This window comes from Pipra filicauda, unplaced genomic scaffold, assembly GCF_003945595.2.
Source record: "Pipra filicauda isolate LSUMZ 115617 unplaced genomic scaffold, ASM394559v2 scaffold43_size3849885_pilon, whole genome shotgun sequence".
Taxonomy (NCBI): domain Eukaryota; kingdom Metazoa; phylum Chordata; class Aves; order Passeriformes; family Pipridae; genus Pipra; species Pipra filicauda.
The window spans coordinates 2065654-2093085 of NW_024104576.1; the positions used below are offsets into that span (position 1 = coordinate 2065654).

Consider the following 27432-nt stretch of genomic DNA (forward strand, 5'->3'; position numbering starts at 1 on the left):
TGAAGAGTGCTCTGTTTAGATGGTTTTTTTACGGAGGATTTTGTTCAATGGTAGTTTATCTTCCAGTCTGAAGATAATAAAAAATTCAATTCCCTATTTCTATGGGCATTATTATTTTATTTTAATTTGGAGAAAGGTGATTCTAATGCATTAAAACTTTTCTTCAACCAAGAGAAAGCAGACCCTGTAATTAGAACAGTGTTCCTGTAACTGGGTCATGACACTTTAAAAACAAACAAAAAAAACTATTACTCCGAGTCATTTACTCTTTCATTTCGAGGAGGATTATAATTTTGTCTTTCAAGTAAGTTAGTTATGTATTATCAGTATTCAATATCAATCAATTAGTATTCTATATGTCACAATGCTACAATTCATTCAGTAGGTATTTCTCAGTTACCTGGTTAACATAAAAATCCCAAACAACCTCTGAGTTTACTTCAAAAACCAATCAGCCCTTTTGTATGTCATTTGCCTTTGAGCAGATAAGAAGCTTAAAAAAGTAAAATTACAGTATTTACTCAAAAACTAATCTCCACTGGGCTAGTTTTCCACCAGCCCCTCTCCAATCTGCAGCAACATTTTCAAAGATTCCTTTTTCCTGTGGCCAATATTTCACTTGTTGTCAATTTCAATTCTTAGATCAATAAACCAAAAGCTCTTATTTCTTGAAATATTGAAAAAGCAAGAAGCTAAAGGTAATATTTAATTTCTTATGTAAAGAAAGAAACTGGATTTGTGTAAGGGAGAGAGACATAGGACTAAAGTGCTTGTGACCATGACAAACCAAGCTGATCAAAGCTGGTGTATGCAGAGTAGAAGCAACACTCTTTGGTACCCAACTGCACAGCAGGACCTGGAGAAACTCCTGCTCTGCATTCAGTAGCTTAGAAATTGGTAGCTGCAGGATCTGCCTAGTGGAGTGCCCATCAGCTCCAGAGACCTTCTGCTGTTTGCCATGCCCAAGCTCTTCTCTAGGTTGTAGACCTAGTTTCACTGGGATGAACTTTGCCCTCCAGAAAATATCTTGGAATGGTCTTGCAACACCTTTAATTGCACTGTGGTCTGATCCAGATAGTCAGAAAAACATCATCTATGTAGGTTTGACCCAACTGGATCAACTGTGCAGGAAAGACACCATTACCCATGACTGTGGATGTAAGGTTAAGACGATGTGTGTCAGATGTGATAGAATCTAGAGTGGGTGAAAAAGCCTGCTAATATACTGAATATGTCCACCCACGGTGTCTGTTCTTTCAAACTGTGCCTATACAGCATGTATCTTAACTACACTGCTGTACTCAACACTTCTGACAGGATCAGCAGAGTTACACAGACACATATCACTACAAATGAAAAAAAAACCCCAAACTCTGGCTCTGAGTTCAAGAGCAGAACATCAGAGAGAATATAGGGAACTTCTCAACAGCTGTGTCTTAGTGTGCAGCATTCAACTTTCAACATCAAAGTAAGACTGACCTGTGTTCCATTCACAGATCATGACAGATCGCAGAATCATAGAATACCAGGTTGGAAGGGACCTCAGGGATCATCAGGTTCAATCTTTCCTGGCCAATCATGGTCTAGACAAGATGGCCTAGCCAAATCTGCAAAGTGTCTTATGCAGGAAGGCTGCTTAGTGCAAACATTAGCCATACTTCTGAATATGTTCCAGTTTAGTTTGGGGGGGGGGGGCTTTTTGTTGTGGATTCTTTTTTTTTTCCCTTTTTTTTTTGGTTGGTTGTTTTGTTTGTTCTGGTAGTGGGAGTTTTGTTTGGTTTTTGTTTGTTTGTTTTGTTTTGTCTGTTTGGGTTCAAAATACTTTCTTCTAGAGGTACAGTCAGTTCTGGGAGCCTTGTAGCTCTGTCTGCAGGTATTGCACTGAATATGTTTACCTGAGAGACAAGACATAGTAGCAGGAGACCAATCATTCACTAACAAGTCTGATAAAATCCATCTGTTGTCACCCTAGCCTGGATTCCCAGAGATGCTAGAGTCCCTGAGAGTCCCAGGTCAGTGAATGGGTGGAGGTCGGTTGAACCTTGGAAGAAAACAATATTTATTTCCACAGGGTTCTTTGCTCTTCACTTTGCTCCTCACCAACTCTCTGGTGACTCCTAAGGTGGTTAGGTGTCTAGTCTGACCTAGTGTGGCTGCTGTTGTTACAGTGTGAACAGAACTAACAAGCAACCCTCCACATATGGCTGTAGACATGCTCTTCTATGCAAAGAATATTAAATCCTGACCTAATGAAATGGGACAGAGTAACAGCTCTTTCTAGTTCAACTTTTTGATCTGTCTTTTAAATCATTAACCATTAACAGATGCACTGAAAGCTTGCCTGGGAGATGACAAAGGACCACCAGTCCCCACTCACAAGCACAGGAAGCCAGGGGCCATCAGCAGAAATACATGCTTGGAGTGAAAATCCAGTCCCACCAAGTGTTAGCATTCACCTGGATGTGAACAAGATTTCACATTTATTTCTGGATAGTTCTAGTGAGTCTTTTGTCTAGACTGAACATTCATGGGTACACTTTGAAACACACTCACAATTTTCCCAAAAAAGAGAATAGTCATTGAATTCAAAAGCAAGTTGACAGCAGTCACTATTTACCCTGCCTTCACCCTCTGCCTGAAAAAATGACTCAGGACATTTATATCTCAGACTGAGGTTGCATCAGAACCATTTCTGTTGACATATAATCATATGATTTTAGACATCAGAAGTTCTCTTTAGTCCCAGACTAGACACAGTATTTCACTTATTTAAGTAGAGTTTTCAATCTGCAAATTTCATTTGTGATTTTTTTTTTAATATAAAAAGGAACCAAACAAAATCTACACTTTACTCAAGCAGTAACTGAAGGAAAAAATTAACATTTCTGAGAGGGTAGTGAGGCACTGGAACAGGTTGCCCAGAGAAGCTGTGGATGCCCCATTCTTGGAAACGTTCAAGACCAGCTTGGATGGGATTTGAGCAACCTGTTCTAGTGAAAGGTGCCTCTGCCTATGGCAGGGAGGTTGAAACTAGGTGATTTTTAAGATCCAATCCAAGCCATTTTATGATGATTATTCTACCTCTGCTCAATGCTACAACTTCTTCACTTAAAATAACAGCAGTGTCAAAAAAAGAAAAAAAAATCTTAAACATAACTACATATTTAATCTTTGCTTCTGCGGTTGCTCCAGTCTCAGTAATGGGCAATATTTGGAGGAATTTGACTATAATTGAAGCCCTCTGGGTTTTTTTAGTGTGTATGTGTGTCTCTGTGTTGCAAAATTCTGCATCTCTAAAGGTGAGCAGACACCATGTGCCACCTACTTTGTGTTTTTCTTCAGAGGTTTGACTTATTGAGAAGTAAGCTTAATGCAAATAAAATGACTTTCCCCTCCTGGCATTTGGCAGTCATACAGGACTGTAACATAGGAGCAGACTACCTAGAGACATTCGCTTCTCAGAACTGTGTTCAGAAAGAATAGCAAGCATTTAAATTCAAAATGAACCATCTGTGACAACCCCTAAGCAGTGCCTCATTTCAGAAAGTGCAAGCCTGGGAATGAAAGTGAAATTCTACATAACTGTCAATTAAAATAATCTAATATAGACTTTTCCGCCTTTGGGGAGAGGCCGGGTACATATTTTCTGGAAGCTCACTCTTTTTCATTTCCTTAGCCTAAATTTTACAGTTCAGGAGAATGGAATCACATCTGCAGCCAACATATATTACACATCTAATGGGAGAAAAGGTGCTGGAAAAGGTACTATCAATGTGGATCACCTCTGAGCAGTTCATATCCACAACTGGTACTAGATAATATCAATTCATATCAAAATTAATTCTAAAACAATATCTAAGAGTGATTTCCCATCAGAAGTAAGGTATTCACCATTCTCCATTTGGGAAATCTAAAATACTGTATCTTAGACAGTTGTATTCAGAAATGAAATCAGGAGAGTTTCTGTCAGTTCATTCAGACCAGAAATAAACAGAGCAATGGCAGCATAGCCAAGGTAAGTAGAAACACATGGAAATTCCTGCTTGCCCAAGCACTATATATTTATATATACACTATATATTGGCTGGCTACACCTTTAGATTTACAGGAGTTAAATCAGATCAGAATTTGGTCCTCAGAGTATTCAGCAGGCAGTTCTGGGAAAGTGTCCAGAAGAATTCAGTTAGTAAGCATGAAGACTCTGTCATTTTATAAGGTATAAGTTGCTGACTGAAAAAAAATACGTATTGTTAGGCAGTAAAATTACAGTTTTATTTCTTATTGAATTTGGAGCTACGCTGCAAGCTGTAAAAAAATACCCAGCTAATAGAACATTGTGTATATTTACTGAATCTGGAGAATACCATTGGGACAGCAGCTCTCAATGCTGCCAGGATACTTTCCATAGGCACTGAACTACAGTTGGATGTGTGTGAATACCAAGTGTGTTTCAAGGCCTTCCATTTTATTGGTACTACTTTGTAAGGCATTTTGTCAACTGAATATATATATGGTTATTTAAAAATTTAAAACCCTGAAAGGTATTTTAAATACTGTTTTATCAACATTCAGGTGTTAATCTATGGTTAAAATAAGACAGTGGTATGGCAGCAGTTCAAGCTCTGCTTGCCTTCATATCCTGATTTCACCTGGGAAAAAATTAGTTTTCTTCTTAGTAGAACAGTACTGTGTTTTGAATTCAGTATGAAAATAATGCTGATAACACACTGATGTTTTGGCTGTTGCTCATTTGTTCTTATCCTAAGGCAAGGACTTCTCAGTGGCTCATGCTCTGCCAGTGAGGAGCTGTACAAGAAGCCAGGAGGTAGCATGGCTGGGACAGCTGACTCAAACTGGCCAAAGGGATATTCCACACCATGGAGTATCGTGCTCAATATAAACTGGGGGGATTTGGATGGGAAGGGCTGATCGCTGCTGGGGAACAGGCTTGATATCAGTCAGGGGTTGGTCAGCAATGGTGTTGTGCATCACTTGTTTTTCTTGGCTTTTGTTTCTCTCTCTTTATCCCTTTTCATTACAATTATTATTACTGTTATAATTAGTTCTACTACTATGTTTTACTTTGTTCCTATTATTAAACTGTTCTTATGTCAACCCAGAAGTTTTTACTTTCTCCTGATTGTCCTGCCCCAACCCACTGGGGGAAGGTGGAATGAGCGAGTGTCTGCATGTGACTTAGTTATCACTAGGGTTAAACCATGACACTTGAATATGCAGAGTCCCACCACAATCAAAATCTAGTTGCAGAATTGGACCACAGCAGTACGAATGCCTTTCTGTGTATACCTTTTGAGCAAATCATGGACTTGCCATAAACAGATCTACTTAATGAGAGCCACCCCTAGGCACAGCTGTGACTAACCATCAACCCTGACATCTCAGCTGTAACTCTTTCTTCCAGGTATTCCTTTCAAGACGAAGAAGACATGTTTATGGTGGTTGATCTCTTACTCGGAGGTGACCTGCGTTACCATTTGCAGCAGAACGTCCACTTTAATGAAGGAACTGTTAAGCTGTACATTTGTGAGCTGGCGCTTTCCTTGGATTATTTGCAGAGATACCACATCATTCACAGGTGGGTGAATTTCATTTGAGGAATGGGCTGCTTGCATTTGGCAGAGTAGAGGGATTTTATCATATATCTGATTACATGGTTCTGTTTATTCAAAACGTCTGAAAAGTTTCCATTGCTATCCAAGAGTGAAATTTGGCTCTGAAAAAGTTTTTTTTTAAGTGGTTTTTTTCTTTTCACAGCCATTCAGTGGCCTTGTATCCTTCTCACACTGCCCTTTTCTTGTTCTGATCTCATACTCTGATATATGTTTTTAACATATAACATGTAAATACAACCTATAACAGCATCCTGGCTGCTTTTAATGTATTTTTAATTCTCCAGTACCCTAATGTTCCTGAACACAAAAACATTGTAATCCAGTACAAGAGCTTCACACAACAACATCAGGGAATGGTCATAGAACCAAAGGCTGAGAATAATTTGTTTATTTGCAGAATCTGCCTGAAGGTCAGGAGGAAGAGAGGTGGAGATATAGAAGTAATAGTAGAAACCAATTGGGACAATGATAGATGGTGCATCCTTTTTGCATTTTTTGTATTACAACAACCTGTTATTTTTCCTGCCTTAAAATGGTAATCAGATTATTCATTTCAAAAAAGATGTCAAGAATCAGGGTCTGTTTGTTTTCCTTAAACATTTTGGCATTTAACTGAGGCAGCAGGGATAACATCTCTTTTTATGTTAACACAGCAACAGTGAAATTATAAAATTATGGGCTTGAGCCTTTATTTTACTCTTTCTAGGCTAAATTCAGGATTATCCTTTATGATTTACAGCGGTCAGAATAAAAAAAATAATTAGTTCTGTGTGTTACCAAGGCTAGAGATGACTTCTAGAGACGAAACTAAATTAAGTTGTGCCATAGATCTTCCAGTGTCCAGTACAAACAATTTCCTTCAAATATATTAATTGAGAGTTTTAATCCCATCCACCTATCAGAGCTGCCTCATTTTGCAATAAAAATCCAATAAAAAGTATTATCTGACTTACTGAAGGGGGATGGCACACATGAAATATCTCTGATCAGAGATGCGATGGTAGCTGGGTGTCCTGTGTTGCTGAAACTGCACAAGACAAAAGTCCAGAAAACATTGAAAAACTTGTTCTGCTTGCACTTAAAACTCCAGCAAATATTGCAAGCAAGTTCTGGAATTTTGTGTCCTTTTTACACTGTTGTTATTTCAATACATTTCCATGTATTTTGCATAAATTTCCTTTCTTAGTGACTATTTTAAAAGTGGAGCTCAGAATCTCAGCTGACCTTCGTTTATAATGCCTTAGGAAATGTTCTCGGTGAAAAATGAATTGATGAGCATTTTTCTCACCTTCATTTTAATGACAAGACATTTTATGCAAATAAGGCTGGCAAAACATTCATGAGAAAATCCAGTTTGTAATCAAAACTAGTATTTTGCTAGAAGTCTGGGGCTTAAAAATGTTTCATAGAAAATCCTGTGAAACATAGCAGATGTCTTGAAAGAATGAAGGATTGAAGTTATTGTGGTTGTTCATAGTTTTTGTGGCAGTGTCTGCCTTATCATGGTTCCACTATGAAATTGGGCAAACACTTTGACCTCTTCTGTGTTACTTAATCATGAAAAGTAAGCACTTGACTTTACTTAACTTTTTCTTTCACACAGGTTGTAGTGACTTGTTGATTTGTACTGAGGCAGGGGAAGGCATGAGAGTCTGGAGCTGGTTATTGTCTCCATTTGAGGGCAAGTTCTGGGATTTGGTTTTTGCTTTCACTCTACCACAAAAGTTTTGACAAAAACAGGTGTGCAAAAATACTTCTCTGTCAGCCTGCAATGGGTCTCACTGGCTGGTTGGCTGGAACTGTTGTTTAGGGTATAAAGGATCTAGTTCAGGACTTTGCTGTGTTATAGAAGAGATGTTTATTTTGAGGCTGGCAGACCTGAGATCTTAGTGTGTCTGTCCCACTTCACTGCTTATTGCCCAAATGTCCCAAGTGTGGCACAAGGAGCCTTTTGTCTCATATTCCCACCAATTACTGCAAAATCCCAGATGATCCACATGCCAGTGAACATGTTATTTAGCCAGGTGAGTCCCAGAACATTCTGCCTTCTATCTAGCCACCACTTGGAACAGCAGTCTGTGGGTTGGGTCTTCAACTGCCTTAAATCTCTGTAGCATGTCTGGCATGCTGACTTAAATTGGTTCAGGACAGAGCCAGCACTGATGCACAGTGAGGAGACATCTAGCCATTACTTTATCACTGCAAACACACCATCTTGTTCAGAGATGAAATCAGTGAGCTGGTTGGTATTTACACTTTGTGGTAGCACACCTTAGCAATATCATTGTTACCAGGTGCTTCCAGTCAGCATTCACACACTAATCTACAAAACTGTATTGGGCCTTTCATTCTAAAATGAATGCGTTGGCAGCAAAGGGGAAAAAAAAGGTTAGTGAGTCAGGGAGTCATTGAGAGAACCCTCTACTAAATTTTGTCTGGGCTACAAAGAAAGAATAGACTAATGATTCATCAGACTGGGGAGGTAGATTTTGAAATTGGAGTACTATAAAGAGCTGAATATATGATGTAACGCAGCCTGGCTAGGGACATGGGGAAGTTCACTCAGGGTTTGACACAGGTTGCAGGGTGGAAAGGAGTGAACAACTTTATTAAAATGGCTCCCCCTTTTATGGGGGAGCTGGGAGAACTTTCCAGAGTATGGTGAATAAGGGGAGGAGTTTTGGGAAAGAGGAACAATGATTGGGTTTAAAGGGGAGGGATAACAATAGAATATGCATAAGAAGGGAGTGGAACTCTTGTGGGAACGAACCATTACAACATAGGGATAGGGACAAACCACTATTAAAAAACATTAAAACAACCTTAAACTTGTAGTTTCTCTCCATTCAACAGTCTCAGTCAAACAAGTCGATTCCTCTTCTTCTGCGACTTCTTTCAATGCCACAGCCCAGTGCTGGTAGCCTTTTCTCTCTGGTTCTTCAGAATCCTCATCTACATGATGTGTGAATCAGGAGCTTAACTCCTCTTAATATTTACAGATGTCTATGAAATGTGTTCAGGTTTCCATTACGATTGCATTTGGCAACACAACAGAATGGGTTTTTCTAGACTAACCTGTGGCCTCAGGAGTTTGCTACAAAAGGAAATGGTAATGAAGGGGACAAGAATTATCAGGCACGAATGGATGGATGCAGAAGCTTACAGACCAGTACTGTGCCATTCCCCTTTGAGATGCCTTGCCATGCTTCTGTGTTTGCTGATGTGCTTAGTGGTGTGTACTTTGAATGTGGCGATCATTTCAGCAACAGAACTATTGTTCCTGCAGGGAAAAATTTACCCATAAATAGTGTAAAAACACTACTGTTCTGGTGTATTTATGAAACTGGTCACTTTTATTAATCACATCCATGTGTATAAAATCCATATTTTTCATGCACAGTCCTGCAATAGTGGATTTATTTATTATGGCACAATAATGAATGCTGTACTGTGTCTCACAGCTCTGTTGTAAATATTTGCATGTACACAGATGTTCAGCTGGAATTATAAAAACTTAAAAAAGAAAAACTAAATTTTCAAACTATTATTTGAAGACTATTCTGGGCAATTCTTCAATTAACTTATACAACAGCTAATTTAATATTGAGATTGTTGGTCACAGGTAATAGCTACTTTACAAAAACTTATTTTCTCACAGCCCTACTATAATTATATTTTATCCACATTTTTTGCATGGAAAAATAATTCTTTGAAAGCTGGATGAACGGTGTTTATTATAGCCCCTTGGGTCCCAGTACACACAGAAAGGCTTCTGACAATACACATTCTCAAATGTTGCATCAAATCTGGTGTTCTGCCATTTCAAGACGGTATGACTAAACACATTCTTCCCAGAACTGCTTGAATAATACCAGTGGGCAAAAGTTTTCCCATCAAAGGCTGAATAAACTTATTTCAGCCATGAGTAACTCAGTCTCCGCCTTTCAAAATGTTTCTGTTCATACATTTCAATAAAACCACCTGCTTCCTCACCAAAGTAGGCTGCCCATTCCCATTCAGGCAGCTCTTCCGGCAGTAGCTCCAGCGCTGCCTCTTCCAGGATGCTCTTGCAGTAGAGCCTTGGCTCGGAGCAGTGCTGGCCCTGCAGTGCTGTGGCTGCTGCCCTGGTAACACGCTCGTGCTGAAAAAAACCCCACATTTTCACTTTCTAAGGAGACAAGTGTTAACTGCATTGCCCCTACGACTTTTCATCATCGTTTGGCTCCATTGGTTTTCATCTAGCTTAGAAAGGAGGCTGGATGTGGCAGATGTCTGGAAAGGAAGTCACAGTAACCTTCCAGCACAATTTTAGGATACTGGACTAGCTGCTCTGTGTGCCCTTGACGCTTTTATTTCAGTGAGGTTTTTTAATGCAAAACCATTTGTGTGTGTATGTGTACATACATAGGCATACATAAAAATTTTTTTTGAAACACAATATAACTGAAATCAGTCAGGCTTGGCAGATCTATGCTCTCTGCTACAGTGATTACCACTCTGTTTCCCATCCCTGCAAGTTCCGTTTCCATTGGAGAGTAGCACCAGAAGCTATTCCAGCTCTGAGTAACTCAGCAGCAGTGCAGAGTGGGCAAAAGCTAATGGAAAATGGTAAAAAATAGAGCAATACATTTTCCTCTGCCAGATGATCCACTGCAGAGTAATGGTGTCTTGCTGCTACCAGCTAGACAAGATGTACTTTTGTTCAGCACTAGACCTGTTTGTTCATTATCATTGAACGTGGCCTTTCAAGTTGTCCAGTCACCAGGTGAAATAAGAAAATATATCTAAATGATTAAACACTTCTTTAAAATGGGCCTTCCCAGTCTCACTTGTAATACCATACAGCAAAAGAACAAACTTTACTTAAAAATCTTCCCTTCCTAACCTTGTCCATTTAGTATGTAAGCAGTAAAAAGGTTTGAAAGTTACTTGAAAATGGAAAATTTGCCCCTTGCTGTTTTTCACAGGTGTTACAGGCAGAATAGTGCCAATCTGAGATTTGGTTGGACATACTAAAGAAAACATCATTCTTTACAGATTTCTGCTCATACTAGTAGTTTTTTCTTGCTGGGAAGTGTGTGCAGGTGAAGAAAAAAATGTAATAGGGTCTGAAGTGCATGAAACAGGGAAAAAATAACCGTAATATGACTACTGTTCATAAGCAGTACCAAAGATTATTACAGGTCAAGAGGCCTGTCCATTAATTTTCTTAGTTTGCCTTCCCATGTCTCTTCCATGACATCGTATTATGTTCTTTAAACAAGTGCAAGCCCACATTATTTCCAAGGACAAATTGCAGGAACTGAACAGTAAGTTACGTAAGAGAAGCAAATTAGAAAATGTATCAAAACCAGTCAAAAAAGAAACATTGTGCAAACGACAAAGCCTAGAAAAGCTGCTGAATGCTTATGAAGCAGCACTGATCATAAAAGAAAGTGATTCACAAATTCCAGGCACAAAAACTACTTAAATTTCAGTCATGCACTTAAAAAAAAATTAGATATCACGAGATATAAATATGCAGAGAACAAGCCTTTCAATTTCTGAACAGAGTTCTCTACCTACAAAAACAAATTAATTTACTTCTGTTTAGCTAGAGAAAAAGTTATTTTATGTACCAGATGACATACTGCAAGTAAATGAAGGTGGTTTGGAAACAGAAATTTCCATATACTAAATTACTAATGGAGTAAAACTGGCTGTATTGGGAAAGAGACACAGGAAACACTCTGAGATGCATGACACCCCATCAGGTGCTCCAGTTCCTGCCACTGGCACTGATATAATCTTTTATTGTGGGCATAATGCACTCTCCCTTCAACACTCAATTGAAATACCAGAAGACACCCATTACACTCTGATTCCTTTGACATCCCATTGCTGAAAGATCCTCTGAAGTCAGCAGGGGATTTTTTGTTTCCTTACAGTTTTCAAGGGAGTAGAGTAAGTCACCCCTTGGCCCTTTCTTTTATCTTCCTTCTTCTCATTATTGTAACATTGTAAGAATATGCTCACATGAAAGATTTTGTTTAGCCAAGGAAAACTAATCTTACAAGCCCTAGATCATTTAAAATGTAGGTGTCTGGTCAATGTTAAGAGATGGAAGACCTGACCTATAGTCTGAGCTTGGCCAACTATCTTACATTAGGTAACAAACTGCTAGTGGCCAGAGATAACCTAAGTCAAGGCCATCCCACATGTTTGTTTGTGCTGTACACATCACAATAGTTGGTTCTCTTATTGATTTTTTTCTCTGTTTAAAACCAGACACCTAGAAAAATGTAGATATGATCTAGACATAGAGGAGTGTATGCCATGCATCTAGGAGAAAAAAGTTACTAATTCTTCTAGAAAGAATTCCAAACAATTTTATCTGAATCATAATTTTTATACACTGATTTAAAGGTTTCTCTGAATCCTTCTTCACCTCACTGTAATTTAACTGCAACCAAAAATATATATACATGAGATATTTTTTTTCTAAAACTGTAAAATCACAATGCCATCATGAGAGCATTGTGGACTTATATATGTCTGACTTGCTCCTACTGGTTGTAGCTCCATACTCCTCACTACCAGAAAATACAGCTCTCTTGGAGCAAGATAAAGCATTTCCAGAGAGGGAATCAGCACTTCATGCTGTCCATAACTAAGTACACATGAACATGGAACAGTGCAGAGAAACTGTGACCTGGACAAATTCAGATTCTCTGACACGTCAGGAGGTACAAATCTTTTTGAAAATGGGCAATAAAAAGCTACTAGGGAATTATCTTGCTGTAGATCTTGCTGTGCAGTTAGTTTGAAAGCCAGCACCCAGCAGGTCCATGGATACCTTGGCTCAGCACACTCTGTTTTGTCCTTATAGATATTATACACCAGTTTGCAAGTTCCATGCTCTGCATTTCCCACTTTCCAGTCACTAAGGCAGGGAGTTTTTGGCTTTTTCATTTATGTCTGTCTTCCAGAGCATTTTCTTCACTCCCATACATTTGTTCTGGGGTTATAATGACTTTCCTCCAAACTGCTTCTCATTCCTGCAGAGTGTACCCCCACCTAAATCAGCAGCCATCACCTGTGTGTGTTCCTGGTTTTCCCTTCCTTCTGGTTTTCTTTGATAATCCCTTTACATTAACCTACTCTTTTAGGAAGAGAAATCTTATACAAGTAGTGTTTAGGCACATGATATGTATTAAAATGCTACATATCCCTCATCTTCTCAATTTAGTGCCCTATTGACGGAAAATGAAATTAAATGGTTTGTTTTCTTCCTTCCCCCACTCCTCAGTATTAAAATTTTGATCATGAATCATTTTTAGACATTCAGACACTGAAGCAGAAGATTCTGACAGCGTTGAAGCAGAGCTTTATATTCAAGATTATCTCAGGTCTCCATCCACAAATCTGATCTGATAAATGCTACTTTTCTGCTTTAGTATATTGCTAGTTTCTTTGTGGCCAGTATAGTGTGAATGTTATCAGAGATATCTTTCTTTCACAGAAATCTGTTTCAAATTTTTGGTGTTGCTTTAAGGCTTCAAGAGATTTTATTATAGACATCTGCTCCCAACTGATGTATGTTAACAGAGACCACCATATTAATAACATGTTGATATTGTAATTCTAAATAAAATAATCAAGAGTATTAATGACTACATTTAAATATTTTTTTACTAGGTAATTAAAATTATTAGGTACTCCTTCTAGGGAGTCAGAACAGTATCCACAGTATTAATTGCATGTCTTGCATGGCATTGCCTGGTTTACCCTGGTTTTGTGACCCTCCACTCCCTGCCCCAACCTTCCCGTGCAGCGGGGAGTGGAGGAGAGGCTGAACCAGAGAGATCAAACGAGCAAGGATGTGAAGTCCCAAACAATAGAGCAGAGAATAAGAGCTAACCATCTTTGATACAAAATTAATCCCTTTTTTTCCAAAGCTTTGTTGTTCATGTTATTTAAAAAGTATTCTGATATGTTTGTATCTTGGAAATTTCACAACACCGTGATTGTGTGCAGGCATATTCTCTCCACTGCAGTGGCAGATTTGTATGAAGTGTGCCTGAGTCATTTTTTGTTTGTAGTTAGTGAAGAAATTTAAAATCTTTGATTAAAGTATGTAGATGGGGAAAGGGGATATGGAAAAAGACTACAAATTTCATGCTTACAAAAGTATAAACCAAGAGCAGCATATGGACAATTGTTTCTTTCTCCTATTTCTGCTTCAATGATGGTAACATTTTTTTCAGCTTGGATGAGCAACACAGACATGAAGTATTCCATCTTTCCCTTGGAGATTTCCTTACAATGTAAGGGTTTTTTAATATATGGCAAAATAACAAGGACTTAAGAAAAAAAGTGCATAGTTACTTGATTTCCTCATGCCTGCAGTAGTCTTCTGTATCTCAGGAGTTGAGTGAACTGTTCACAGTGTGGTAGAAGGCATTTCATTAACATTTATTGCAATTTAAGCTTCCTTCATGCCTTGGAAATGCATTGAGCAGCTTCCAGTACAGCTTTAGTATTTTAGGTGAAATGTGGTCTCCTTTGTACAACTTCTGACTTCACAGATATACAGAGGGATGAGAAAGAATGGGAGTTGTAATAGTGATCATCTGACAGTTTCTTCTTTCAAAATAAATTATCTTGTGGATAGGGACTGCAGTTAAGATACAGATTGCCATCAGATTTGTTATGCTTAAGTTGCCTTTTCAACTTTTTTTCTCTTGTATTTATTCTCTATAACCCTCTTTGGGAGCTCCTCAGGGCACTCGCTCAAGGTTATTTTCAAACATTCCTATATTTTCTGTAAAATCCTGTCCCAATTCCCTTGGATGGGTTTTACAGAGGAGAAAGCACAGCAGCTCAAAGCTTTGATGTATGACAGACAGTCCTACTGATGAGCCTCTGCTTCTCCCTGCATTTGAGTGCACAGCTTACATTTATTGTGGGGGAATTTCCTACTGACGCAGTGGGGATAATTGCACTTTCCTGCAGCAGAGGAGACAAGGCAAGGCTGAAATTCAGCATTTATGGTGCTCTTGCACATGCAGAACTGCAGTCAGCAGGGGAAGACCCTAAAATATGATGCCAAACCGGGGCCTTGTGATGTGGGAACAGCACTTGGTAAGGCAGTACACGTTCAGTGAACCAATTACACATTCAATGAATTTATTAAATTGAGTTTTGGTGAATTTGGTCATTCTTTACAGTGATGATCAAAATCATCTCTACTAACAACATCTGACTAACAAGAATGAGAAATAACCTCTCTCCAGTGGCTACCAGTTTTTATTCAGACATTTATCTTTTCATGTTGTTATAAACATGAAAATTTGGTACTGTTCTGAATGCAGAGGAGTTCCTTTCTAGTCTAATAAAAACCCAATACAAAGGTGGAGCTTCTTTGTTTTTTTGGGGTTTTTTTTGCCTTTCTCAGTGAGTGACTATTTGGTGTCTAATCATGTTATAGTCTCATGGTTTATTTCAGTGATATTCTTAGTGTGCATTTCACACTTTGTTTTTTTAAGGTTGGGGGTTTTAATTATGGACACAGGTTTGTTAGAAGATAAATAAAAGCTTTTTATCATAAAGCTGTAGGCCTTCTTTCTATATTCAGATCTGTCTTTACTCTGCTATCAGGTTTAGTTCAGATTGCAATCATTTTGAGGTTCGAACCATATTTTTCCTCTGGCTTTATTCAGCCCTTAAATTGAATTAGTTTTTATTAAAAAACAACTCATCTTTCTCTGTAGTTTTTACCATTCAGCATCAAATGATGCCCAATGGAACTGGAATGCTAAAAGATTTAATGAGTGATAAAAAAACACTACAAGAAAAATAATAGTACAGAAGGTATCAATTTTTTAACAATGTCAGAAGAACAAACTGGTTGGACAGTCTTACACTGAGCTCTAAATGTCTGACCTGTGAGTTCACAGTTTGGACCTTCAGTGAATATGGCTTATTTTTCAGTCAGCTGAGCAGCTATTCTTTGGAGAGTCAGTCACAGTAAAAAGAGAAACTGAAGGCAAGATAGAAGAATTTGAGCATACCAAAAAGAAAAAGGACATCATCTACCTGCATAAAGTGTGGCAGAGATGTCCAGAGGGGGAGTAGGAGAGCTAAAGAGACATGGGAGTGCAGAGTGTGGGATAAGATGTGGGCAAGAGAAAACTACTATGGAAAAGGTCAGACCCTTAAAGCTAAAATAAATCAGGAGTGACCAGAGAAAGTGAACATGAGGGCACAGTAACAGAGGAAATAGGGGGTTGATGGCAGTATATGAATTCCAGGTGAGAGAGATAAGGTTTACTAAAGGCTGAGTGGCTTTGAGTATGTCTTTCTTCATCACTGTAGTGGTCAAACAGCTTTATTCATCAGCTGTGAAAACCTCTACTCCCAGCTCTGCGGATAAAAATTTATACACTGACATAAAAATTAATCTCTCTGTGTATTCCTAGAACAGGCGATGATGTGGGGAAATTCAGTTTTAGATTTGCTAAGTTGCTCTCTCAGGTTGCTACAATAATTAAGATATGGTCCTCATTAAAAATATCAGATCAACAGGACTACTCAATGAGTGTCAGAGGTCTATTTTAATGCAAGTCAATAAACAATAATTGATGTATTGTTAGTAATCAGTAACAATTACTAATGTAGTCACTTAGCAAGACTTGCTGAATGGGAAACCTATTACCAGAATGCTGCATTTCTCAGCTTTTATGCTAATTAAGTGTATTAGTTATCTAGAATTCCGTCTTTAAAACCTACAGAGAGGCACAGCATGCCTCTTAATTTGAGATGCTGCAGAATTTTCCCCCAGTGGTGCTCCTTCAGCTCTCTTCTGCAAATCTCCTCAGCCACAGAAATGCTCTACAGATGCACCCCAATGCAAACACATGCACTTACATATGTAAAGAGAGTTAACACTAATTAAAGTACCAGCTTATTTCCCTGAGTCCCAGAATACCTCTACTGCTGAAACTAAGAATTGTGAGCATATATTTAAGGAAGTACATTTCCAGCAAACAGTCCTTTATCTTATCATTATTGTTTAATATTTGCTTTTGGAAGATAGAGTGCCAAAAAGGAATAGCTTATAAGATCTAAAGCTGAGAAATGGAATTATTAAGCCTGAATTGTCTAGATTTTTGTACATATATATCAGACCTCTTCAGTTAAGGGGCTCAGTCATTGCCTGCTCTTCCCTCCTATGAAACACCTGGTCGCCAGTTTCCTCACATGAGACAGAATGTTGAGATGAAATGTGGCTCCATTTGTGCAAAAACAGCTCTGTGTGGCAGTGTCAGGTTCCCTGGGTGCCACAAACAGCTGAGCTTGTGAAGGCCCCCTGTCTGTAGGGAAGAGAGGAACCCCTGGGCTCCTTCTGCAGACATCTCTGTCTAAACCCCACACAGATAAAAGACAATACAGAGCCTCAGAGGCTTTCATGCTGCAAATGAGTAGGATGTTCTATCTGATGGCAGCAACTTAAAAAATTCTTGAGCGTGCAAGGTGTTTTAACTACGGCACAATTAATCATGTATGAAGGATTGCGCTGTTCGTGGTGTAAGATGACGTCAAACAAGACAATGAGCACCAGAAGCGTGACTCCTACTGAGGCTTAAACACCTGCCTGTGCCTCTGTGATAACACCTTGCAATAATTTGCCTTGAGAACATCCCCAGTTTTTTTCATAATTCCACACAGAATGCAAAATTTTTCCTCTGTTTTTAGAAACCTAGTCCACAGTTCACCAAGATCTAAATGCAGGAGTCTACTTTTTTAGTTGTATGTCCAAACAAGTGGATACATAGTCAACACAGCTAACAGAATCTAAACAGCTATTCAGCTCATCTAAAAATAGGCAGTTATCTGAATGGCTTTTACACTCTGCTGACAGTGTTGTTTATACATTCATTGACTATGAATGTATATATAGATGCCTAATTCACAATAGAACCTAATCCAAGCATCTTAACCTGAGAACAGAATCCCTTCTCTATTTTCACTTCAATAAATAGCAAGAATAATCCTTATAATCATTTCAGTGCAAACAGCTAGTGTAACAGCAGTTTCTCTGCACAGAGCCTAGTTTAAACACACCTTCACCCCGACTATATTCTTGCCTAGTAATCTTAACCAGGATGTTGGCACCACACTCTGTGGGCTCAAACAATATTGCCAATATATAATTCCTTATCCAGATTTGGAATATTTGGCAGTTTGATTTCAAGCAACAAGCAATATGTTGCTGACATCTCTTAGCATAGGGAGACTTCTCAGAAGGGTAGTGTACTGAAATAGGAGTTGTGGTTTCAGTCAAATCTAACCTGTCATGTCTCATCTATACTAAACAACAATTTGCAGTAATACCCATATTTATTGCTCTGTGAGTTTGTTTGTAAATGTTCCTTCTTAAAAGCATTCAAAGTTACTCTTACAAGTAATTTATTACAGTCCTTTCCAAGATAGGTGAAGCTCAACATAGAAAAGTGTCATGGGACATGATACCAACATTTCAGGTAGTGGTACATCAGTTTTTGAATCGTTTATCAAATATAATTTTCTTTTCAAGCATAAACTCTACACCTCCCATCCTGGTCTACTGCAGCTAACCTTTACATACATTAAATATATAACACAAGCCAGAGGGGGAAGCATATACAGAACACCAAAGCTCACTTGATCATGGAATATATTCAACCTCTTCTTGGTTTTATGTCCTGATTGCATATATTACGGGATGTCAGGTGGTCAGTTTGAGGAATAAAGGCCCAAATACTATACTGGGTGATGGCAGTGGTGAGGATGTTGGCAAATCCAAAATTTATGCTACATTTGGGGTTTCAGATCAGACTGAATAACACAGCCTGGCATGGTTGTTTCCTGCTTGCTGGTCTGCAGTCCTTTTGGGGCTTGTCACCATCCTTAACCTGCTTGTGAAGTCCACTGTACTGAACCATACTTTAGTTACCAGTTATGTTGTTTGTAGTTAGCTGCACTCTGGTACGGATGGAGGAAATAACTGTTAAATAATGTGATAATGTTATTGTCGATACTGTTGTTCTAACAGACGGTGCATGGACTTTTAGGTAGAGACGTTGATAGAGGGTTTAAGGTAAATTTTAGGGATATTATGCAGTAATTACACACTACAAACAGTGACTGACAAGCACACCTGTGTGTTTGGAATTCTGTATATTTTCTTTTTGAATTTGTCTGATAAGCTGAGCGAACTCCTGAAGATGTGATACATCTGAATGGATCTATTCCGTATTTCATGCAGTGAAAAACAAAGCAGCTATATGAATTTCAGACATTACAAAACCCCACACTTAAAGTGCTAGCTTTTTACAACAGATAAAGCCTGATGTGCTTATCAGTAACAATGCTTTCTTGATTTGTCTTTAGGTAGAGGGCAAATGTAACCAATTTCTTCTCTCATTTAGTTTCACACATGGATTTCTGCCTGTGAAAATTGGAAGAGGGCCTATGACTGCCTTTTGCTGTAAGGAGACTGATAGTCTTGCAATTGCTGGCAGAGTACATTCTCCCCTTATTCCTAGTCAAAAGCTCTCTACATGGTATCATGGAAGGAAAAATCCCCATTGCAATGTATACATTTCCTCCTGGACCAGATAATTCTCTCCAAATGCCACACTCCAGTTAGCACCTAATGAGTTGTGCTCTTCCCATGGTTATCAGAGGCATCAACTGTTCTTGAAAGCTGATTCATACATAGTGTATGACCCTTATACTCGTACACACAGAAGGTCTCTTGACTCTACAACACAGAAAAGATTAGAGTAGTCAGCTGCGAGATTATTGACAAATCACTGCTATGTGGGGATTCTGCATGACTCTTCCATGTGATTTGAAGAAGCATTTGGCTGAAAAAGATTTTTATTTAAAATGTGGTGATATTTTGGCATCATCATTGCAGTGTTGACTGTTGTTTAAGGTTCCCCTCAGAGCTACTCGAATGTCTGAGGGCTGTGCTCATGTCCAGTGTTAACTCTAGAAAACAGTTCTAGCAAAGAAAGTGTCACATTTGTCGTTGCTTTGAGTCCTGCAGGTAAAATGAAAACTAGGCATTGGATTGCCCTCAAGTTGCTTGTGCTGGTAAATGTTTGCTTGAAAATGAACCACTGTGTCTGAAAGACAAATCCTGGATAACACGATCTGGGCTTTGTTATGTAAAAGCTCAGTTTACAAGGCTACAGTGGTATTTTCCAATTCCAGTCTCTGCGACATTATGCAAAGCAGCACAGAGGAGACAAAGTACAGGTTCACATTCTCACTTGGACAATCTTTCTAGCTTTTATAACATTTAAGAATCTTTGTCTATTTTCCTTGCTATTGCAGGATATAGTTATTGATGGTAAGGTAATTTTGGATCTTCAGGAAGAACGATATAATGCAATCATCTGTGTTTAATATTTTTATTTTAATTTAGCATCTATGCAAATTCAGGAGATGAACCTAGCCAAAGAAGAGTGTTATCTGGCTATATATACCCAGAAATGTGAAAGGCTAGGTATAGGATTCCTGTATTTTAAAAAGGTCATTTTCTTCAACCTGGGATAACAGTATCTACTACGGCTATTTATCCAAGCTAAAACTGACAAATACAGTGTTTCCAAAGCCCACTGGCCATCCAGACAAATGTAGATATCATTACTGCCACCTATTGCTACAAGTAGAGAATTGAAGATCTTTTCATAATTATGTATTTCCAAATGGAGATAAAATTGGAAAATAACAAGCTTGTTCCAGTTAAGGCATTTGTAAATAAACATGTTTTGGTGCCTTCTTTGATAGCTTTATTTTCAGAGCTATATAAAATTGACTAGTACAAGTGCTAAGAAAATCCAACACTGTCATGGACACCTGGTAAAAAATAGTATTAAACTAGAAAGGAAACCCAGGCAACACTCTACTCAGCATCACAGTAACTTGTTTCTACATATTTAGGCATTTGAGCCTGATGTCCAGGCACTCTTTAAGGATACATAGGAAGAGGTTGGGTCTTCAGAGGCCGTCATTACTGAGAGCTTTTTCACTTGTCATAATTATTACAGCAGTTATATCTTTCGTATAGACACACAGGAAGAAAAGGCTCAGAAGTGTGATAATAGGCTGGATGATAGGATTCTGATTAGGATCATATGAATGCATACTACCAGATAAATAGCTGGAAATAGTTTTGGATTTTTTTTTTTTAATTTCATAATGCTCCAGGAATGGGAATTTCAGAGAAAAACAACAGATTTCAAACATAAGATTTTAAATACAAAGACACAATAAAAAGATTTATTTCCCAAGGCCTATTGACTTGTTGAGTATGTCTGGTTCATGAATAATCCATCACAGATTGCATAATAACAAAATTACATCTTTCTGATTGGTGATAAATGTATTATTTGAGATGGCATGTACAGAGTCTTGTCAAAGATATTTCAGTTTTATGAAATGATTTTCAGATCCTAAAACATTTACTCGTTTTTTTCACACAGAATTCTGTAGAATTCTATTGTTTCTAGATTTAGAAGTTGCCTTAATGAGTACTGTGAGAGTTGAATGTCTAATTAAAATATCAAAAAGCTATTAAAACACTGTAAAAAAATCAGATTACCTTTCAAGTTGTAATGTTTGTTAGTCTTAAAATTTCTTGAAGGGGAGAGTTAATTTTTCTAAGACATCTGATAACTATCTATCCATGTACATGGATGAAAAAAAATCTACTGTAATTTGATGTTTATGAAACTGTATCTCCTAAATCACTTCAAAACTACAAATATGGCTTGATGCCTTATTTGAAGTCTAACATGCAGACTTTCTTTTTCTTTTTTTTCTTTTTTTTTGATGAAGCTGAGGTTGGCTAAGTAATTTCCCCTGGATAGAACATAGACCAATTATTATTTGAGACTAGAACAGGACACTGGAAGTGATGCCCTTTGACATTGCAAATCATCTGTGCATAAGAGGCTCCAGAAAGTGCAAATGGGAATGACTGGGCTGATTGAATGAATTATTCCCTTTGCTTCTCAGAAAATAAATGTATGCATGAACATCCTGGTGAAAAATAGAAGTTTATTTTGTTTTCAAGCAGAATTAGTGAGTCTCTGCTGTGCTAGAGTTTTCTCCTTACTCAAGAGAGAAATAGCTAAAAAAAAGATTCATTCCTTTTTATTTATCCTATAAATAGATCAGCAAAAACCACGCAACAATAAATTATCTGTGTAACTTTTCTGTGGTTGTGAGTGAATTAGCCCAATCTTAAATATGTAAAGATGAGGATCAGTACTTTAATTTTTTGTCATCTCAATCACTACACTTGCTGTCCACACTTATAGCCACTGGCTTTTATTAACAGGCACTTTTTCATCATTCCTGTTTCAGTCAGACAACATGAATTGTGAAAGCCTATTGCTGAACTTAGTTGTTCTGCTGGGTGTCAGATGTGGTGCCTGGTGGAAACACATCCAGTTTCATACAAATGAGCATCCACAAGATGTTACTTTTGTTTACAGATCTCTCATAATCTAATATCACATCTCCTCAGCTAATTTCCAGTTTTACTGAATTCTCTAAATTTCAAAATTGTAGTGATGCACATGGCCATGTCTCATCATAACATTCATTTGAGCAGGAAGAGAAGGCTCTGAAGATCTCTTTATGAAAGGACAGTAAGTGCCAGCAATTACTGGAGAGATCTAAGTGTGTGGTTGTGAACAAATAATCAGAGGTCTGGAGCAGTCAAAGTCTTTCATTCTCATTAATCTAACAGTAAGTAACAGTAAAGAACTCTGAGATTCTTACTATGATTTTTTTTTAATACCACTGAACAGTTCTTGAAACTAGGAAGGATGTTGGTCAGGAACAAAAAACTAAAAAGATAAATGAGTGATAATGTGTTGATAAAAGTAAGAAAGGATGCATCAAACTTCTCTAAGGATGTTTCTTGAGCACACCCTCTTGGTAGGTACTCTGCACAGTTCATCTCTGGAGGATACCTCATTTCTGTGCTGCCCTTATAGAAGCAAAACACCTCTGACAAAATTAATGGCTTGGCTGTACAGTGGCCAATATATATTGACTTTTCCTTTATCCAAAGTTTCAACAAATTAATCTAATGTAAACCTCAATATGTGTGCATTCACTTTCTTTATGAACAGCACGCCTTGGACACATGTATTATTTGTGAATGTAATATCAAATAGGAAGGAAATAAGGTCTCTATCTATGAAAATCAAAATTTGTTCACATTTCTTTCCGTAACCAGCAGAAACCCTTTATAATATATTATATGGTTCACTTTGGGGCTCTGATACAGTGATGTCTTATATGAATTCAAATAATCCATAGCGGAAGATTATATTTCCCAACTCATTGCCATTTTTATGGCTGTTAAGAACTGTTATACACCTAATATTAATCTTAATGGAAATTATACAGAACTGCTCATGTCAGATTAGCTTGTTTTTCTATGGCAGGTATATGTAAGTTATTGGATGTGAAACATTGGTGTGACTAATTAAATCTAAAAAAAAATAATAAAAAATAAAACCTGGTTAGATATATTCTGTAGTATATAAATGGCTTTTGAGCAAAGAATTGAGAATAATTTAATATTTGAGAGAATCAGCTACTCAGTAGACTGAGGTTATTGGAATTATCCCTGCATGGCCTCATGTTGCTATGCAGAAGTCTTTGGGTATTTTTTAAGGGTAGCAACTGTCTTCCAGACTTTAGCATTTGCATCTAATAGTCAGTGCAGACTTCTAGTCTTCATATAGCATTCTCTGTATCCAGTAATAAAACCAATCATTTCTTTCAGTCATGACTGTTGGGAGTAACTTGACAAGAGAAAGCAAAGAGGATCATGAAGGTCACTGTAGTTTAAAAACTAGTTAATGTGACTTTCTGTGATCATAACAAAATTTTTTCTCCCCATGAAAACAGTAATTTCAAATGCCTATTTCTGCATAAGGGAAAAAAAAATAACATAAGAAATGAACCGAATAATTAAGAAAAAATCTTTAAACTGACTATTTCAAGGTTTATCCTAAACCACATACAGTTAGATTGTCAGCACTAAAAGGTGTATGAGAAAACCTTTATTAGATCTTAAACAGTGTCTACTGACGTCAGTATAATCCTTCCACTGATATCAAGGGCCTTTGTCTGAATCTTTCTTGTTTTGCACCCTTATGAGAATGCAAAACCCATCTAATTTAATTTGTCTGTTGGACGTTTTGAAATCATCTTTGAGAAAATAAAACCTTTAGCGTTCTGCAAGGACATAGGCTGCCTTAACTGTCAGCCAATGAATTTTCAGTGATACACATGTAAATATGGGCTCACGTCACCCAGACTGAGACAAGCATATCTTGTGACCCATGGAGCTTTATTGCTCTAGGCATTGCCACTACCACCAGAGTAGATTGGCTGTGGGCTCTAGTGCTCAATGGGGTTTATAGGAAGCTACTCAGTTGCTGCTCATGATCTGAAGGGTGGAGAAAGTTGTCTTTGCTCCCTGCAGAACTTGTCTGAATATAAACCATCGTAGGTAAAATTCAGGTTGGAAGGAACTTCATGAGGTCTCTAGTTCTAACTTCTGCTCAAAGCATGATCAGGTATAACTCCAGACCAGGCTTCCCAGTCATTTATTTAGTCACATCTTGAAAAACTCCAGGGATGGTGACCACACAACCCCTCTGGGCAGCCTATTCCTCTGTTTGTCTGTTCCCACAGTAAGTTTTCCTTTATATCCGGTCTGAACTTCCTTTTTTGCAACTCACATCTGTTGTTCATATGCTAGATTCTGTCCTTTGAATTAAAGTGAGTACGTGTCTTCTGTCTACTCAAATAAAAGCAGGCAAGAGCTGCTTTTAAAAGACTAAGACTTCATTTCATTTCAGAACTGAATTTTCTCTGTAATTTGCCTTTGGTTAATGAACAGCTGAAGCCTCAATGGTCCTCGTTCTGAGAAAACCAATCATCATTAAAAAGTGGAAATACTCCATTATAAGTCATGCTGGTAAAACTGCCATTAACTGAAATGCTGATAGAAGTTACTGTGGGATTTTAGAAACTCAAGAGAATGGAAATCTGATAATACATTAGATCCTGGTCTGAGCCAGCAAGGCAAAGACTGAAATCTGTCAGACATAAAGCTGAAATAATGTACTTTGGATTTTTTGCTGATACCAGATAAAGGGCTGTGAATTCAGACCCATACAGAATTGTTGTAGCTGAAATATTTCCTCTGATAACATTAAAAAGCTGTTTGAACTGGCAAAGAACAGCTGTGCCTGTGTTAGAAACACTTGAAATCTTTTGATAAAATGAGAAAATGCAGGCAAAAGCAAAAAAACCACAAGTATAAACATGGCAGAAACCAAGCTTGTGGTGTTTATAACTTTTCTGTAAAATACGAAAGAAGAATAAAACAGGTGGACAGTGATAGTTTTTCAGTTCTCATAGGTTTAAGGGAAAGCATAGATCTTATGTTTGGTGTTATTATGGATGTGTTTCAAAAAGGTGAAGGGAAGACAGTGCCTGTACTTACCTTAGAAGTGCTTTCCTAAATCAATTAGATTAACCTTTACTGGAGGAACTCTAGCTGGTCGTTTTGTTATTCACATCAACGGCTAAATCTTTGTTTAAGCCTCTGAAGCATCTTTATGCAATTATGACTTGTAGTGATCAACTTGAGTTTAATTCTCACTTGTATAATTCAAACCCTGTTTGTTTTGTTCACTTTGGTTTTATGGAATATGAATCCACATTCATGTTCCAAAAGCAAATAGAAAAGTTTCACTGACCACCTAGATATTATTTATTATTTGTTGTATTGCATCTTACAGATCTCTTCTGTTAACTAAGCAACCTAATCCATTTGTTCTTTAGTCACAAGGAATTTTTTTGTTTAGCCTTTCTGCAGATCTTTTCTTTTTTGACTGTTTTGTTTCAGGTGCTAAGAAATCATGGAACCCAAAGGACATACCTTTGTTTTAAATTAGAACATAATACCTTTTTTTCCTGATATTATTCTATAACCTAGTAAGAATTAGTAGGTTATAGAAAAATATAATCAGTGTGGAGTGACAGGCAATGAACCAGCCATTAATTCTTTTCCTTGAGAAAATCGGGCAATTCATAGTTGACTTCATCAGCAATAATCCTTTCATTCTAGATGGATGTTTCAAGTCCAGTCCATAAAAATAGAGATGAAAATTACAAGGTCCTCAGTTGATAGTAGTACAAAGGAAATTTTTTTGGAGATTGTTGAATTTCAAGCTTTAGAGCAAATGGCATCATCACATGTTTTTCTGTCTTCTTTTCTATAATTAATTGACCTACACAAAAAGTGTGACCTCAGAAAGGTTATGTATGACCATTAATCCATATGAGCAATTCAGATTCTCCCCTTCTGATGTATATATACAATTTCTGTCATTTTATCTGACACTGGTAATGTAATCACCTAGATTTGCTCATTTCTACTAAGATTTCTCAGTCTTCTTCAGGTGATGTAATCCTCATTCTTTCACCACTTACATAGCTAATAAATATTGTGTTACGCATCTCCAGAGCTGCACTGCAGGGTATTTCAGTTTTAACCTCATTTCATATCGGAGATAGGCTATTTATTCCCACTATTTTCTTCATGAGCATTCAAACCCCAAGACAGAATTTAACTTAAGGTGGAAGATCTGACTAGCTCCGACTGCTATGGACTATATCAGACTCACTAAATTCCACATATATATCTCTTACAGGTCTCTTCGATCTCTTATGAACTTCCTTGTAGCCAAAAGGGGGGGAAATAAGTATGAGGGGCTTTGAACTTGGATACATTATTTTGCATAGACTCAGATTAATTCAGGGTAGATGGGACCTCCAGTCTGATGTTCTGCCCAAGGCAGGGTCAGCCTTCCAATCCCATCAGGTTGCCTGAGATTTATCCAGTCAGTCGGTCTTGAAAACCGACAAGAGTGACGACTGCATGACCTTGCCGCTTCTCGATTTAGAAATCTGCTTTTACTTCACTCAGTAACACCAGAAAGAAACATTGATGGAAAAGGTAACTAAAACTACAGATTCTTGAACCTATGTCCTTTATTATCGTTGTGAGCCTTTCAGGGAGGACATTCTGACAGGCATATGCGGTGAACATGAGCTGAGTCACACACGTGGTTTTACTGTGTGCAGAGAGAGTATCTTCAAGCATGGGATGCCCACTCAGCCCAGATATTACAGAAGATACAAGTGGATTATTAATCATTCTTTCCTGCTTGGAAATTATATGGAGCACCTTCTTACTGTACTTTCATCTTTCAGGCAAATTTATTTTGACATTTGTAGCTAAGGCAATGAAGAAAGCTAGAAATGGGTTCACAGACAATATCAATAAGTGGTAACTAAACTGTGTTTTTTCCAGCTTTTTTCTCAACTGTCCACACCTCTGAGTTTCTTGGGTCAGCTGTTATATTAGTCATGCTTGGTCCTGTCACCGAGTAAAGACTTTGAAGGTTTCTCTACTCTTATTTCTATGTTGCTCTGACTTTTCTGCATATAAAAGGAGCTGGAGTAGCACTGGTACAAACTGAGAAAGTTGTGTTTATGAAATCATTGTCAAGGATACTGTCATAGCTCTGTCAGTCATTGCTTGGTGAATGGCCAGAGAGCAGTCCAGGGCTCTTCTGAATTCAAACCATGAGTTTGCTCCTTGCAAGAGTCCTTCAATTTCTCTTATGAGCTGGTTCAAGGTATTTGGATTATGAAAGAA

The 27432-nt window shown here is 37.8% G+C and overlaps 1 protein-coding gene across 2 annotated transcripts in view; it reads left to right on the plus strand.

The window, feature by feature from the left end:
- Window positions 1-27432, plus strand: part of STK32B (serine/threonine kinase 32B) — a 175683-nt gene that overhangs the window by 86809 nt on the left and 61442 nt on the right. For both annotated transcript variants that reach the window (XM_027736274.2, XM_039385828.1), the window contains one exon: window positions 5423-5596. In XM_027736274.2, coding sequence (XP_027592075.1) covers window positions 5423-5596 — 174 coding nt within the window. The remainder of the gene's footprint in view (window positions 1-5422; window positions 5597-27432) is intronic.